The sequence below is a fragment of the Rhea americana genome, unplaced genomic scaffold (genome assembly GCF_003343005.1).
Source record: "Rhea americana isolate MKP2758 unplaced genomic scaffold, rheAme1 scaffold_59, whole genome shotgun sequence".
NCBI lineage: Eukaryota > Metazoa > Chordata > Aves > Rheiformes > Rheidae > Rhea > Rhea americana.
Genome location: NW_028186745.1, coordinates 4,224,507 through 4,240,635, shown reverse-complemented (window position 1 = coordinate 4,240,635; position 16,129 = coordinate 4,224,507). Strand labels below are relative to the sequence as shown.

Sequence of the window (16,129 nt, the reverse complement as noted above, 5' to 3'; positions counted from 1 at the left end):
TTTTTTTAATTTCAACTAAAAAGATACATAAACCAAAAAAAAAATCTCATCTTCCTGTTAAATTTGGTTGCAAATGGTTAATATGTTCAAAAAATCCTAAAGTGGCTGACAAATAAATGGAAGGCACACAGTGATATTGCATAAACCTCCTTTCTGTAGAAAATTAGGTTGAATGGAAGAGCAAGCACTCATAAATGAGAAAAAATGAATTTAATAATTTTTGTTTTATATGAAAATAAATACAATAAATTTGGAAGGATTTCCTGTTACTGAATTACTGTTCTGGATATTTTAGGGGAACTGTTTTCAACTAATACCAGACCTAAATTGTTTAGCTAGATCAGGAAGTCAGATTTCCACAAATGCATTGGAAACTTGGAGACTTCCATTAACTCTCAGACCCAGAAATTGAATTGAAGTTTATGAACTAAGCTGGGTTGTAGCAGTGGACSCAGGAGTCACTAGTTCAATTTTCTCCCTTTCAGCACTGATTTTTCCCTCGAAAATGGTGTATATGATCTTGAAAAATGAAAGGGAAGACCCTGTCAGAAATGTTAAATACTTTGTTTGAGTCCTATCACCAGATGCAGCCTRCAGGGAGCTTGTTTATCCGGCAGAACGGTCTCATTATTAGGATGGTGATGTGCTGTGGTTTACTTCATACCCGGAAATCACTCAAGGAAATAACTGAGTGAATGATATTCATCCTGGTCACTATATTGTGCTATTAGATGTCACAATAAATGGCAGCATGTTAAAATAGAGGTCAGGGACTACAACCATGGATTTGCATGCATTTCTGGAATTTCATAGCTGTTGAATTATTTAAGTATTTTCCAATTTATGAAATAATAGTAATAATAATAATAATAAAGTGATTGCCTGTTTGATGATGTGACAATAGAAATAGGACAGGAAAGCCTAACTCTGATAAGTCTTGAGCATAATTTTCCCACCATTGTTTTGTGCCAGCACAAATGTATGTTTTGATTGTGTGGTGGCGGCAGATATTACAAAGACGGAAAACACACAGTTTTTTTCTTTAGGCAATAACCTTCTTAGAGATAAAGAAAAGTAAGAAAATGTAATGAAGATTGAAATGGATCACAGTTAAACTGCAAATTTGTATACAAAGCCCTCAGTCAATTTGATATTAACACGGATGGATTAACATTAAGACTATTAAGACTTTTTCTTGCCTATTCTTATTTATGAAGGAATAGAGTATATTTTTAAGATCTAACTAAAAAATATAAAGTTTATTTAAGGTATCAATGTCAACAGAAAAATCCAAAGATTTTCCTAAATGTAAAATATATCATAAATATAGTTAGTCTTTGTGTCTGAAAATATACCCTTACATGCTTTAAGGAGTTTGGAAATCAGGATGAGGTTTCCCATATAACCAAGTTTTTCTAGACTCAAAATGAACATGTACTTTATGCACCTTATACAGAGTATAAGTAGGATATGTCAGTTACAGTACAGGCATGCTATCCTCTGAGTATTCACAGTAATCTCATTTTTAAAGACATGAAAGTCTGGTTTTCCCATTTTATATGTCTTTTAGTCTCTGTTTATACTCCCCTATTACAATGGAATAGGAGGATTTCAAGCACAGATGGACAATTATCTCCTAAAAATCACTGTGAACACTAAAAAAAGAAAAATCCTGAATGTGAAAGACATCTGTGTCTTATGACAGGAATGATGAATTTCTATTGCATCTGTCAAAATTGTATTATCACCTTCTCATGGATGAAGAAATGTTGGCTGAGCTGTAGTGTGAGGTATTCCCTGCAAGATATTTAAGGTATTAAAGCTTCCAGCTGAGATAAGGTTAATGCAGTTCTATGTGACTTGAATATCAGTGTTGACAGAGTTAAACTRGTATAATGTTTCTGTAAGTGAGAAGAGAAACAGTCATGTTCACTTCTCTGGAAGACCATGCTGAGAAGAGGACAAATGTTTTCTTAAGATTATCACTGAATGTGACTTCATAATATATATTCTAGTATATCAAAAATAAGCCAAGGTCATTAATTATAAAAGAATGTGGATTGTTTCATTGGGCATTGGATAGTTAAAATATTGAGAAATTTGTCTAATGCTTTAAAGCATGAGATTCTCTTTTCTAGCTGACAGATCATGACTTGACTCATTACCTAGTCCTTATCTGGTTTTATGCATCTTAAAGAGAGGTCATCGATAATTAAATTTCACAGAAAGTAAATGAGGACCGGTTTCTGAAGCTTGGATTTAAGACAAAACATACAATAGATTCCCATGACATTATAGGCATGCCAGTGTTCATATTTGCTTGAGCTGCTGTTCTCTTAAGCCGTCTGGTAATACATACTGATGCGGTTGGTGCCAACAAACTACCAAGTAGAAAATAGTTACATTAAAATGTAATGTTGTTTATACTTTGTGATACAAAATTTTAATGCAGTTCTGGGTGTTTAGGAGTTTTTTTACGTGTATTTTCTTTCCATAAAAATATCATCCAACTTAACTTTTGAAGTCGCTACTTTTTAGAGCATTAATGTAAATACAATGGCTATATATATATTGTTAACATTCCCTCTAAAACTCAAGTCTCAAACTTTTAAAAAGTTAATTTCTGCAAAATTTTGGAAGTGTTCTCTTTTTTTTTGTATTTGAGAGTAAAATGCTTGCTAGCTTGTTTGTCTAGGCTTACTAAATTACATTGGAGATGGTATCAATGGGTGGTTCAAATGAGTGATACCAAATGGGTGGTTCTTGCTACTTTTTCATGAGGAATACCTTGTTGAAATAAAGTCAAGGATATATGTTCTGCATAGTTACTCCTTTATTTGATACAATGGTGTGAAATACAGTTGGTATTATTTTCTAGTATGTTCTCAAGGATTCAACAAGCTCAAGGAGCTTGGACCACTAAGACTGAATATCCTGAGAGAGAACATGTCTAGGCAACTAATATAAACTGAACAATAGTGATTTAGATAGTGAAAGGCAAGATTACAATTTGATAATAAAGTATGATGAAGCTATTACCTGCTAACTTGTATAATGGAATTAACTCTGCTTAGAGGTGCATTTTAATTCATTCTTGGCCTTGGGTATTCAGAAAGAGAGTGAAAGAGAACCCAATCAGAGACAGAGTGCTCCTTCAAAAAGGTAAAAAATGAAATGTAAGTGTATTCTGAAAAAAATGAAAATTTCTTAAGTCCTATTGGGAAACTAATAGTATAGCCTTGTCTCTGTTCACTTTAATTTCTGCAAGAGTACATCTATTTCTTATTAGAGACTGGTAAAGAATACTGATTTTAGGGACTGTGCGGTAGGAAAATTGTGACAGGGCCACATTAATTGCCCTTTTCTAACCTTAAAAGTAAACATGGGAGGAAACACTCCAAGGATATATGAAATATTTCACTATATGAATTCTATTCACTATGAAAAATGACTCTAAAGTTTTCCTTTTTCCCCCCTCTGTCTTTCAGTGTTGTATTGTCTTAGGTTATTTGTTATGCAATGGTATCTAGTGTAAACATGTTTGTGTCTTTCTCATATTTTACTGTGTATGATGAGTGTTGTGGTACTATCCACAGGAAAATCTCAAAAGTCTCTTTAAAGTAACATGCTTTTCTCCCAAATAAGAGATGAAAACGTTTTCTATTTTTAAAGTGATAATACTATTTAATCTTGAAGAATAGCTTGAACTCTCCATTAAAATCAATATTCAACCAACTCTAGGGTGAGAAGCATGTCGTGTGAATCTAGATATCTAGTTAGCTAGGCTCTTATAAAGTCAGTGAAGGGAAATGACCACTTCAAAGACCAAACATTCTTGCCAATCATGGATTTCCATTTTAACATGAAATATGTTGTCCTTTGGAAGTACTGATTGTTTTCAACCACATATGGTTTCAATATGTAGGAGTCTGAATAACTAACTCAGTTGAACAGCAGCCATTGCTAATGAATTCCCTCCTGAATGAAACTCCTTTGCAACAAAACTTAAGCTTTAGATAGGAAAACACTATAGAAAGCATCTGTTTTCCTTGTGTGCTTTTATAATTAAAAATAGTTATCTTTTTTTAAAAAGAAAGGGAAAAAAATCTATTATTCTCTCCTGAGGAGCAGTTATTAGATGTTGGATTGATCCAGACTGACAACCTGCTCTATATTAAACAGGTGAAGAATGTGATAATTATTCTAGAATTATTGCTAGCTGGGCCAGGAAAGAATAAATACATGAATCATTTTAATTAATTTGTAATGTACTTTGGGAAAGTCGGGAATTCTAAATGAGATCTTAACTTGCTCATGAATAATCCATTGAACATATCTTCAGCCATTTTCCTGGCTCTCTCTTTTTGTGTATGTGCCCTTAACTGCTCTTACTGTTCAGACAGTTTCTTCTTCTCCTTTAGATCTAACCCAAACTTTTACGTTCTCAGCTTCAGGCCACAGCTTCTTGTCCTAATGTCTTCTGAGACTAAGTAATTCCCTTCTTTCATTTATATTGTTGCCCTGAAGGTTTTTGATTAATGCGTTTCACTGATTATGACGCCCTGTGTACAGCACGGCCTCAGTACTGCACTAATTTGATTCCAATATTTTATAACAATTCATGCTGGAGTTCCACAAGAGACGAAAAAGAGTAATTGCTCACTTATCTCAGAAATTATCAAGATTTACCACTAATTCTCTCAATAACTCTGTTCCGCATAGGAAAGTAAATGATATTAACAGTGTGGAAATGCAGTTAATTTTCCAGTGATCAAAAGAGGACTACTAGTCACTCGACGGACTATTCTGCAGTAAAGCTTGCTGTGTAACTATTGCTCATGTGTGCTCTCTGAAACCATAGTAATCCCTTTCCTTTTTCCCCCCTCCCTCTTCTCTTTCAGCTGATGGATGTACTGACTGGTCTGTGGATTACAAGAAATATCAAGTTTTAGTGGGAGAACCTGTTCGTATAAAATGTGCACTCTTTTATGGATATATTAGAGCTAATTACTCCCTAGCCCAAAGTGCTGGACTCAGTTTGATGTGGTACAAAAGCTCTGGACCTGGAGACTTCGAGGAACCTATAGCTTTTGATGGAACTAGAATGAGCAAAGAAGAAGACTCCATTTGGTTTCGGCCAACAGTGGTACAAGACAGCGGGCTTTATGCATGCGTTATAAGGTACTATATTTTAATATACTACATTTCAACGACACAGATACAAAACGGGGGGATACTGATAGTGAGACTTCTGTGGCAAAGAACAGTGTTTTCTGAGTGTGTTCCTATTTCTTCTCCCCTTGCTGTCCCTTCCCCTTTCACGCTTGAGTAGAAATTATTGTTGAATGAATGTGCTGAGCATTTTCAATAATTTGTTGTATAAATTTTGGTTATTTATAACAAAATTTAAAATTTATACATCCAATCCCACCCATCATAGAATTCATGTGTTCCTGCCTCTGCTTTGATTTAACACTTACAATTAGTCTTCTAGTGCAAAAAGTTCATTATGCAAATTCAAATTCAATTTTCCATGAGTTTTCCTCAATCTCTTTTTAATTCACCTTTTCACATAAAATTTTGTGCCAGTTATTTTGTGCCAAGTTTCTACTACTTGATGTAAAATGGTTGCATTGAGGAAAATGTTATATGATCATAACAAAGTTTAGACATTTTTACAGACATATATCCTCCCCCATCATAGCTGATTTGACCTAGTAATGGGGGCTGGGTGCCAGATATCTTCCAAAATTATTTAACCTTCTGATGGATCAAGCCCTTAACTTTGAATAGATTCCCATTCCTGCTTTGTGAGACAGATGCTAAGCTTCTTTTTACATCTCTAAAGTGATTTATACTGAGACATTGTTTCTGACTTTTTTCCATTAAAAAGACCATCAGGCACTTTCATATTGTCTCACGTTATATTTGTACTAGATGTGAAACTATGCAAATTGTGGATAAAAGATACAAGGAAGATTCGGTACTAATTACTCAGTGGGTTGAAACAATTAGTTATTGTTAACCCTAAGCAGCTGAGTGACTAGACTAGGAAATCTTGATGAAGCTATTCTGACATTGCAAAACAAAACAAACAAAAAAAAAAAAAAAAAGAAAGAAAGAAAGAAAAGAAAGAAAAACAACACCTGGAGAGTCTAGTGATGTTTAGAGTACACTTTTCTTTGGTGGGAGTAGGGGGTGGAAGGAATGCTGTATCATGTGTGGTATAGGATTTTTTTTACTACACGTATTTTTTTGTTCTTTGGGCTCTTTACCCACAAAGCATTCTGAATCATGTCATTTGTTCAACAGCATTTTCTGCAAGATTCTTCTGATGATGATTTCTTAAAAAAAGGCAAGCAATTTATGCCTCTTAAGGAGAATATTTATTTATGTTTAGAGAAATATGTTTTCAGATAAGTATACAGCAGTAGCCATGAAAAGGGCAACATTTATCTTTAATTATTCAAYAGTGCTATTTGAAATACTGTAATTAATCTCCTGTTTAGAAATAGAAAACCTTAAATAACTCGTATTACACTTTGCAGCAATTATGAATAAATGCTGCATTTAGGTAATCAACCTTTCTGTGAAATTTGCTTATCATGTCAACCTGTATTTATTCCCTTTATAAATGGATTTCTTTTTAATCTGGAGGTAGATAAGGGCTTGTTCTAATTTGCTTTAGACAGCATACTGCTTTTTTAACACATGCTTGATTGTCCAGCTTGCCATGATTGTATATGGAGCTGGAAGATAGATTAAAAAAAAAAAAAAAAAAACACTAATTTGTCCATTATCCTGAATACTCTTATAAAGAGTTACAAAACCTTTCAATCTGAGTAGACCCACTGGAGCAAGCAAGTATCAGTTAAAGAGTTGGTACAATAAGGTCTGTGTGTATTACATCAAAATTTTAGTTTTAGACACTTTTGAAAGAAACTTTCAGTTGTATGATGAAGACAATTGTTGATAGAAGAGAGGCAAATTTCATTTCATAATCAGAGAAACACATTATTTTATCTATTTTATCTATGTTTTATACTGTTAAAGGATACTTTCAAATAGCATTGAATGTCCATGTAGAATCAAGTTTAAAACAGAATACTTTAAGTTCCTGAGTGAAACATGTATTTGATATTTTTAATCAGAAAAAATAAAGTGAATTACTCAGGAATATAGTATTTCATTTTTTTTTCTGTTGTTCCTCTAGATTCTTACACTTGAAACTGATCATCTGATGAAAAATATGAGAGGTTGAATTGATGCAGTCTGGCAAAATTATGTAGTCTATCTATACTTGCAAAGTTATTGCTGTAAACAGAGCTAGAAAAAGCTCTCACTTCCGATAGCTCTCTTCTGAAATCAGAATACTCAGCCCTGCTATCACTAAATCTTACATTAATCCTAGTAGAGTACGAAAAAGAATTGAGAGGAGGGTTAGTGAACAAGAATGATAATTTCTTGAAAGAAACAAAATAGTGATTGCAGGGATGGGATTTAGGAAAAAATTCTTGCAGATTTGAAGTTTTTCTTTATTTTAATGAAGAGAGTTTTAAATACCTTCAGAATAATGATAGAGGCTATTTCAGTTTTGAAGGCTAAGAAGCTCAGTGAGGAGACAGAAAATGACCCAGTCGGAAACCAATGATCAACGTGGTGCTTGCAACAACTTGTGCGGGAGAGTAGGGTGAAGAAAGGTGCATGTAATGACAGTTAGGGCAGGCAGTGCAAATGGGCAAAAGGCAGACTGTGCTTTGAATAAATAGTTCTGCCTAGTTTTTATGTTCCAGACTTACTGCAAGGGGTGGAATAGTCCAGTACTTATTTTCTTTGCTCACAAATTCATTTCTTCTTCACAATTCTCTATCTTTGCTAGTTCTCCCAACAACAAGGAAAAAGAGTATATCTATTACACAGGGAGTGTAACTGCTGGAGAAAAAAAATTGCTGGAACAGATGGTATGGCAATAAATGAAGAATATTAAAAGGTTTTGGAAAGGTTTGTGGACCAAACTGCATTCCCAGTACAGTAGAAACATTGAGTTTTCATTGAATAGAAAAATGCACATTTTTAGTGGAACTAGTCTATGGATAATAGTGAAGGCTGACTCTTTTTTACTTCAGAAATGAAGAAATAACCTTCATCCTTATTCACTACTGCTTGCAATACTGTCATCTTTAATTTCTTATCCTCACCTTTCTTCCTATGGGAAGCTGATTGCCATAAGAAAATGCAGAACATTAAGACTGAGCCTTATTATCAAGGACCTGCTGCACACGCATAGCTAAGGGAGAGAATATGGACAGAGTTATAAGTCACTTTTCAGCTTACTATGGTCAATAAAAAGTCTGTGAAGCCAACAAATGCTTACACAGTGCTTTTAAAAATGAAATAAAATAGTTTATTTTAGGTGCAACAATGTGTTAGTATGCTCATTGCAAACTTAAGGAAGCAGAAGTGGCAGAATACTAAGCCTTTCAGTGGATGTGACATCACAAAATTATCTCTTATTTATCCAATATAGGCAGCAGCTATAGGTAGATAGGCCACACAAAGAATTAATGTACATATTCAACAAAAGCTCTCAGAAATTGTATTACGTTGGTAGAGCCCAGTTTCGGTCAGACTTTGCCTCCTTTAATATTGCAAAAAAGTTGAAATATTGCTGTTCTTGTCAAACTGACATCCCTTCATGTTTTCATCTTTTCCTTCCCTGCCTGGAAATTTTTATTACAGTATCTCTAATAGTGGTCCAATCCGGTCAGTGGACACTGAAGAGACAGCTAGATTGCTGTTTATGTTAAGGTGCTACGATGGGTTATATTGCAAAGGATGAAATAGGTTTTTATGATTCATTCATCCCAAGTTTTACTTTGCTATGTCAGTTAAATGGTGCTTAGAAATCATCTTTATCACCTCATACAGCATATCTAGGAATTCAGATGTCTTTTTCAATCTGAATATACTCTTACCGTCTAATTATTCCATTGCTTTTAAACTCGTATTTTAAAGCAATGTTGCTTTTATGTCTCTACTGGAAAATCTCACTGCTTAGACCTGGATTTAAAGTGTTTTACCTTGTAGAAATYAGTGCCAGCTTAAACCATTTTCCTCCATTTTTTCTTAATAATGGTGGTTCTATCACCTCAGTTGCTTCTCTGTAGACTGGTGTGTTTGGCTATTTATGAACATTAATTGCTTTCGTAAGCTGAGATAATTCATGGAGAAGAATGTGTACAAGCATTACTAGTCTTTTTCAGATGCATCAGAGTGGCTATAAAGCATGCATTCAATTCAGAAAGAAATAGGTAACCACAGAGGTTAACATAATGCATTATAAATTACATTACAGATGTCTGTTAATTTTCATGAAATGCCTTTTCCAACTTTTAACACATTTATTTTAAATTCATTAGTCATTCATCAGGCTTAAAAATATTGCCTATTGTTCGTTTGGTAATATTCAGCTTTGAAGATCAAATTCAGGTTGGACTGCCAGGTTCAAGCTGGGAATAGCAACTATGATGGAAAAGGTTCATATCTATTTTCCGTGGCAGTCAGAAACACAAACGAGCATCTGCTTGACAATCTTTAACTATTTCTTAGTCATGCACAAATCTAGAATTTTAGAGGAAAAGGTAAAGACTGAATTATTCAGAAAAGCCTATAGAGTTTTCTGGTTTTAGTTCTGAAAGAGGAAAATGAAAACAACCCCAGAGTGCTGAAACAAAGTCAGATCATTGGCCAGATCTGTATTTAGCTTCATTACCCTTGCTATGGYCTTGTACAAGATAGAGATCTCAAACATAACAGTGCTTCTAAGTTATTTTTAAGGTAAGTTTTAATCTTTGCTGTTAAGCTATACTTTTAAATATCTCTGCTCAACTTAACAGCAGTTGCATCTTTTATTTTTTATATTCACACGTACATATATGTTTGCAAACACATACATTCTGTTGCAGAATTACATAACTTCCCTGCTGTATAGTTCAGTTAATATATTATTTCTGTTTGGGACAGAAATAGAACACCTTTAGATGCATTTTAAATAGTAACTTTCTCAATATAATTTTCTACTAAAGCTAGTAAAAAATTATTAAAAAATATCACAGGCTGAGCGATCGCACAAGACTTTATTTGCAATGTTCTTCTGTTCTAGTCTGCGGCATGATTTGAAAAAAAAAACTGTGATTGACATGAATTTATGAAAAAAATAGTCTTTTCATCGTGGAAAAAAAATCATTTCCATGTTACATAGCTTAAAGTTGTTCTGTCAGGTAGGATGTGTCCCAATATTTTTGTATCTGAAGATGATAAACCTAGGTTTTCTGCATTTTAGCAGACCTAGTGTTGACAGATTCTGACAATTAACCAATGTAACCCATTAACTGTTTAGTTATAGGTGACTAGTTAAAATAATTACAGTTATATGGAGATGCATTATTATTATTAGCACCTAGTAATTTTGTGAAATAAACAGGAGATAATAAATACGAATTTTAAAATAAAAGTATAAGCAGTATATTTCTAGAGAAAATCCTCTTTGTTTAGAGGAAAAAAATTTAAGTGGTATGTATCCTTTCCCTCCTGGAGTTACTTGTTCAGTTACTAGGATTCATTCAGATACAATGAAGTCTTTTTCTATTCCTTTCATGAAGATTTAAAAATAAGTATCTATTTACATATACAATTCTATTGGTTACTGACATTGTACGCAGTCATATTATGTATCTACACAATTGTTCAATCCATTATCAGAAGTATTGAATACTGAATGTGGAAGGAAATCTTTGCTTTGGTAAAGGATATGGTGAGCCTGAAAAAATATGATGAATTTTTCATAAACTTTGTGCAAGTGCTGTTTCTAAATCGTTCTGAATAATGTAAAAGCTGTTTAAAAATGGGAATTACCATTTCATGATACCAGCCTTTTCTAAAATCTGTTTGATTGTAAGAGGGCTTTTCCCCTGGTCATAAATACTTATAAATATTTTTATTTCTTTATAAAATTTTACCAATGACTAGGTTAACGTAGGCAAGTCATGAAATATATAATAGATTTGTTTCAGAAAAGATTTAAGTGTTCAGATAACCACTAGACATGAAAACTGAATGACAATCCAAAACAAAAAAAGAAAAATCAGTGGAATTGAACACAAAAGTTCATTTTACAAATTCAAAAATATGGTGTTCCCCAAATCAAATATGCTGCGTGGAGTTCCTGGTTACATTCAGTTGTGTCAGTAACAAAGAAACCTGACAATAGATGAGAGAACTAAACTTGCTTAAATGAAGACCAAATACGTTAGCAGCACAGAGAAATAACTCTCGGAAGAGCTATTCTATTAATTCCTTTAAGTAAATACCACTATAACGGTAATTAACTGAAAAAAAGAGCACTGGATACAGATTAAAAATGACTCCAAAGTAATTTGGAATGCAAATTTGCATGATTTAAGTTTTTTGTGATGTTTCTGTTTTTGAGTGAAGCCCTTTAGAGCAGTGATCCACACAAAGAGTTTAGTTTTCAAAGCTTTAACAAATACACATTCATCGCCATATGGGAAGAAACCTGAGGGGATGGAAAAGGAAGAAGAGAAAGAAGTAAGAGTGATGGCTGCCCCATTTGGGTTGCACAGTGTTTGAACAGCAGTTGCAGCTCTTTGAAGAGAAGTCAGCAAGTCTGACAGGTGGTGGACAAGCTGCCTTCTTAGGTGCCCTTGCTTTGCCTTACCCAGGACTGGGCCAAGCAGTTGACCCTGTTCTTCTTCTGGTCAATTTCTGAGCTCATCTGAACTTTTCCCAAGGTCTTCTGCTTCTGTGAAAATGTATGTTAACCACAGCAAGGTCTCTTGTGGTGATTAAGGTTTGACTCACCTCCTTTTCCAGTGTATGCTTGGCTAGATTAGCAAGAGATCCAGCRCTTTAAAAATTTTTCGTTGCAACTCTACAGAAGATGATTTGGTGAGTAGGAATATAATTTTTGGGTTGACATTAGGAACTTATGTAGCATGGATTACTGCAGCTTACCTGAAGCCTTGTACCAGTGGAAAAAGTAGCTGCTAGTTACCAGAAATAAAAGAATTTGGGATTTTCTTGGTGAAGCTGATGCTTTTGGGAAGCAAGGTGGATCGGAGATGCCTCTTTCTCCCTTCCTCACACCCTGTGACCCTGCAGGGGATCAGCATCTGCCATTAGCAGCATTGTGGTGTACGGGAAATACCTTTTGGCTCCATTAGGGCAAAACAAACACCTGGGGTGGAAGAGAGAAACAGAGGAGCACAGAGAACCTCTTCTCATTGTTAGATTTGTAGAAATTATGCATGCTGCTTCAACTCCATCATGTGCATCTGCTATTTGCTTCTCTCAGTGAGAACTTATATTAAAAAAAAAAAAGTCATAGTAGCAATTAGATAAAGGAGCAATATGATCTATAGAGCAGACACAGTTTTGATTAAAATGAATAGTTTTGCTGGACTAGATGTAAGCAAGGCTGAGAACTAAGAGTCAAAGAAGAGAGTAGTTTTTGGTGAGAGTTCCTTAAAGACTGCATTAGTTTATAGAGGAGGAAAATAGATAATGGCTATATTTGTACAGAATGAGGGAATGATTTTAATATTGGGAAACAAAAAATTGGTATCTTTGAGTGGACAGAAGTTATTATTAATGCCCCATAGAGAGGGTTTGAGGAGAGAATTGTTTGAAGAAAAGCTTTTGATATGATACCAATTTCTTTTACTGTTAATTCTTCTCTTGCTATTTTCAGAAATATATTAATGTAACAACTTATTCTATTATTTACRCCATTTTACTAGCCTATTAATTTCTAAGAGTACTTTTAGCAAACCAACTTCACTTGCTTTTATTTTGATTATGATATTTCTTCTTGTTACAACTAAGTTAGCATTTCTGACCAAAATGGCAGCATTTCAGTCTCATTTCACTATAATAATAAAATTTGTCTGTGAGATCTGTTTTTGCAGTTGGAACTTCAGAGGAAAAAATGCTAACCTGAGTGAATCATTGCATTAATGATTCATTGCTTGTAATAAGAAATAGAGCTTCTCTTTTATTAAACCAAAGGCAATATCTTGTCAATTTTAGACTCTCCTGTTAACTAAATTCATCCATCTTAGAAAAGGACCAAAAAATATATGAAATTACAGAAGTGGCCTAACAACTACCCTTTTAAGAGATGGGGGTGAAGGAGAAAATAAAGATAAAGTTAACTCCAGATATTTGGTATTTAAGTCAATAGTAGATCATTTTCCTCTAGACACTAGAGAAAATGCAAGACAAAAGCAAAGAAGTAAAATCATTTTTTGAATTTTTTCAAAGCAATACCTTCAGTTTTTTTCTTTGTCTTTAGAGAGTGTTTATAGAACTTTTTCCTATTTCCTCTAACAGAATGCCAAGCAACCAAGTTGTCTAACTGTTACCAATATGGGCCTCCTACTTTTTACATAACCATTTATGTTCACTCTTATCATCTTATTTCAAACTGTATTTTGATCCTGTCAAGCAATTGTTTGCTTCCATGTATATAAACAGCCAGTAGATATGGAATTCAGTTTAAATATCCACATGTGAACTGCTTTCTTCTTTCACTGCCATTATTCTTTGCAGACGAGAGAGCAATACAGCTCAACTTAAAATAGATATCGAAGGCCTGATTGAGGTACACAGAGATAGGTATCTAATGCTGTTTTTGATGCATGAGGAGTATGTCCAGAGCATTTGCATCTACCATATCTGACACAGGAACTGCAGGAGGCTGGACAGGATACCCTTTAGCATCCCAGATACCACTACACATCCCTGCTTAGATAAATGAATCGAGTCTTTTGTGGTTTTTCCCCTGAATCATTTGTTAGGGCTCCATCAATGACATTGGTAGTTACAGTAGGAGTTTAGACATAGAGCACAGATATGTGAGTTGCAGGGAATCATTGAACTGAATTGTCTTAAACTAAATCATAACCTAAATTAACTTCATTTGTGTACTCATATTACATACACCGAAATGCACTGGCTGAGCTGAAAGTTAAGGAATGTTCCCTATGTTTTGTGCTATGCCATGAGATTGATATTTTAAAATATTAAATTTATTTGAAGCGGTTATCATTTAAGAATGTAAAGTGATTGAATTAATTTATGATCTAAATTCTTGTGAAATGCAAATCTAAAGTAGTGACTGAGGCTCCCAAAATTCATCAAGATGACTTAAAAGCCATGAGTTCAACAAACAAGATTTTTTTCTTTTTTTACAATTAGATTAACATTTCCATGGTTTCTGCACAAATAAATGTTAGAAATGCTTCTTTAGAAAAGGAGAAGAAAAGCAGCAGCTGAGATTCTTTAGTCAGACTTAGGATGCATCAAATATTAAATTACTTGTGGTGAAGTCATACAAGACTTTTTCAGAAAGGGTCAATATGAAAAGGGTATGTGCGCTATAACCCAGGAAGATCRCAAATACAGAGAAGAGACAGAAGGGAACCTGTTTACCTACTATTTTCTGGTGCCACAATGGTAGGAAGAAGTTGGGAAGAATGTGGTATGTTTTCAGGATGTTTCTGGAACAGTTCAAGCCACCCCTTGTTTCCCACAGCAATTAATTAGACTATTCCCCCTAAATCAAAGTTGGCCTTAAATCAGTCCCACCAGTATCTCGAGATACATTCGTGTTACTTCTTCTGATCCTTGTTTTTGTCTTCTCTCTCTTTCAATAAATCAGAGAAGGGTAYCCAATACAACCAAAAATGAATAAGAGGTTGGGTGGCCCCCAGCAAGCAGGATGGARAAGGTGGAGCCCAGACTTTTCCCAATCTGTAAAGAATTGGAGACAAAACAAAATCTCTGTCCCTCTTTCTCTTATTCTCTCTTTCAAGTGCCTTCTCTATCCTGATCAAATCGCAAAACTTCCAGRTTTCCTATGATTTCCTGTTTATCTGCTGTAGGGAGTAAGCAGAAAGAAATCTTCCAGGCAAATCCTCAGGCTGGGGTTTTATTATGTCAAGGAGATGGTGTAAACTCCAAGTCATAAAGTAGTGTGTGTTACAAGTCCTAAAGATAGGTTGATGTGAAGAAAGAGAAAACTGAGTAAATGTAAGTGGAGAGCATGGTGATAAAAAATCAAAAAAAAGTGGCAAAAGTTTCTATGAAAAATATATAAAATGTAGTCAAGTAAAAGCATATTGTTTTGTTTAAATTTTCCAGTATGTCTAATAGATTCTTTTTTGGTAGTGTGGTAAATATTTTTTCTGAAGTTCCAGCTCCTAGTAAATAGGTCCTACAAGAGATTTTTGGCTTTCAGTTTTTTAAAGAACTTTTAATGGTAGTATCATTATTCCAGAGGAAAACCAGAAAGCTGTGAATCATAAAAATTTAARTTGAAGAAAGCTTAAAAGACATCACTTAGCACATACACCTGGCTCAAGGTTTTTCTGAACTTCCGTCAGGGATAAGTACCCTGTTCTCATTAGCAATACATACATGAAAATGAGTTATATCAACTATACTTATGACCAAAATGCAAAGTTTTAATTGTAAGAAGACTAAAGAAATACAAAAAAAGAAAAAAAAGAATAATTGTAAGATAAAAGACTGTCTTGATTATTCTGAGGCTGACATCAATGGTTTTGAACATAACAAATTTGTGCCTGTCCTTTTTTAAAAAAAGTTAAAAGTATTTCCCATCAAAAAGATAGCAGAGGCTAAGTCAGGGGTAGAGGAAAGTAAGTGAAAACGAAATTGAAGAATAAATATATTAGTCTGCAGAATGTTAAATGCAATTTATTGCATTTATTATTGATATTTTGATTGACTTTTATTGATAAAAAGAATATTGATATTCTTTTGCTGGAAAGCGTGGCTCTGATTTGTTCCAGTTTCTCTTTCTTTCTTTCACTTTCCAAAATCTTCCATAAAGTAACTAAGAAATCCCTCAGTTTCTCTCTAATCATGTCTCTAAACAATTTTTGAGGGGATTATATTGATGAAGCCTGTGAATTTTATTTATTTTCAATGCAGGCAAGGTTTTCTAACATGGGAATGTCTTAAAGAGTGTTGTCTGTTATAAAGATGCAAGTGTTATTTTATCATAGTATGTTTTTAGAGGTATCAC

General features: G+C 34.0%; 1 protein-coding gene across 1 annotated transcript in view; it reads left to right on the top strand.

Annotated features, from left to right (window-relative positions):
* Positions 1–4,554: 4,554 nt before the first annotated feature.
* IL1RAPL1 (interleukin 1 receptor accessory protein like 1) overlaps positions 4,555–16,129 on the top strand; it is a 337,923-nt gene continuing 326,348 nt past the window's right edge. The window contains exons 1-2 of the mRNA XM_085319453.1: positions 4,555–4,582; positions 4,902–5,181. Coding sequence (XP_085175579.1) covers positions 4,555–4,582; positions 4,902–5,181 — 308 coding nt within the window. The remainder of the gene's footprint in view (positions 4,583–4,901; positions 5,182–16,129) is intronic.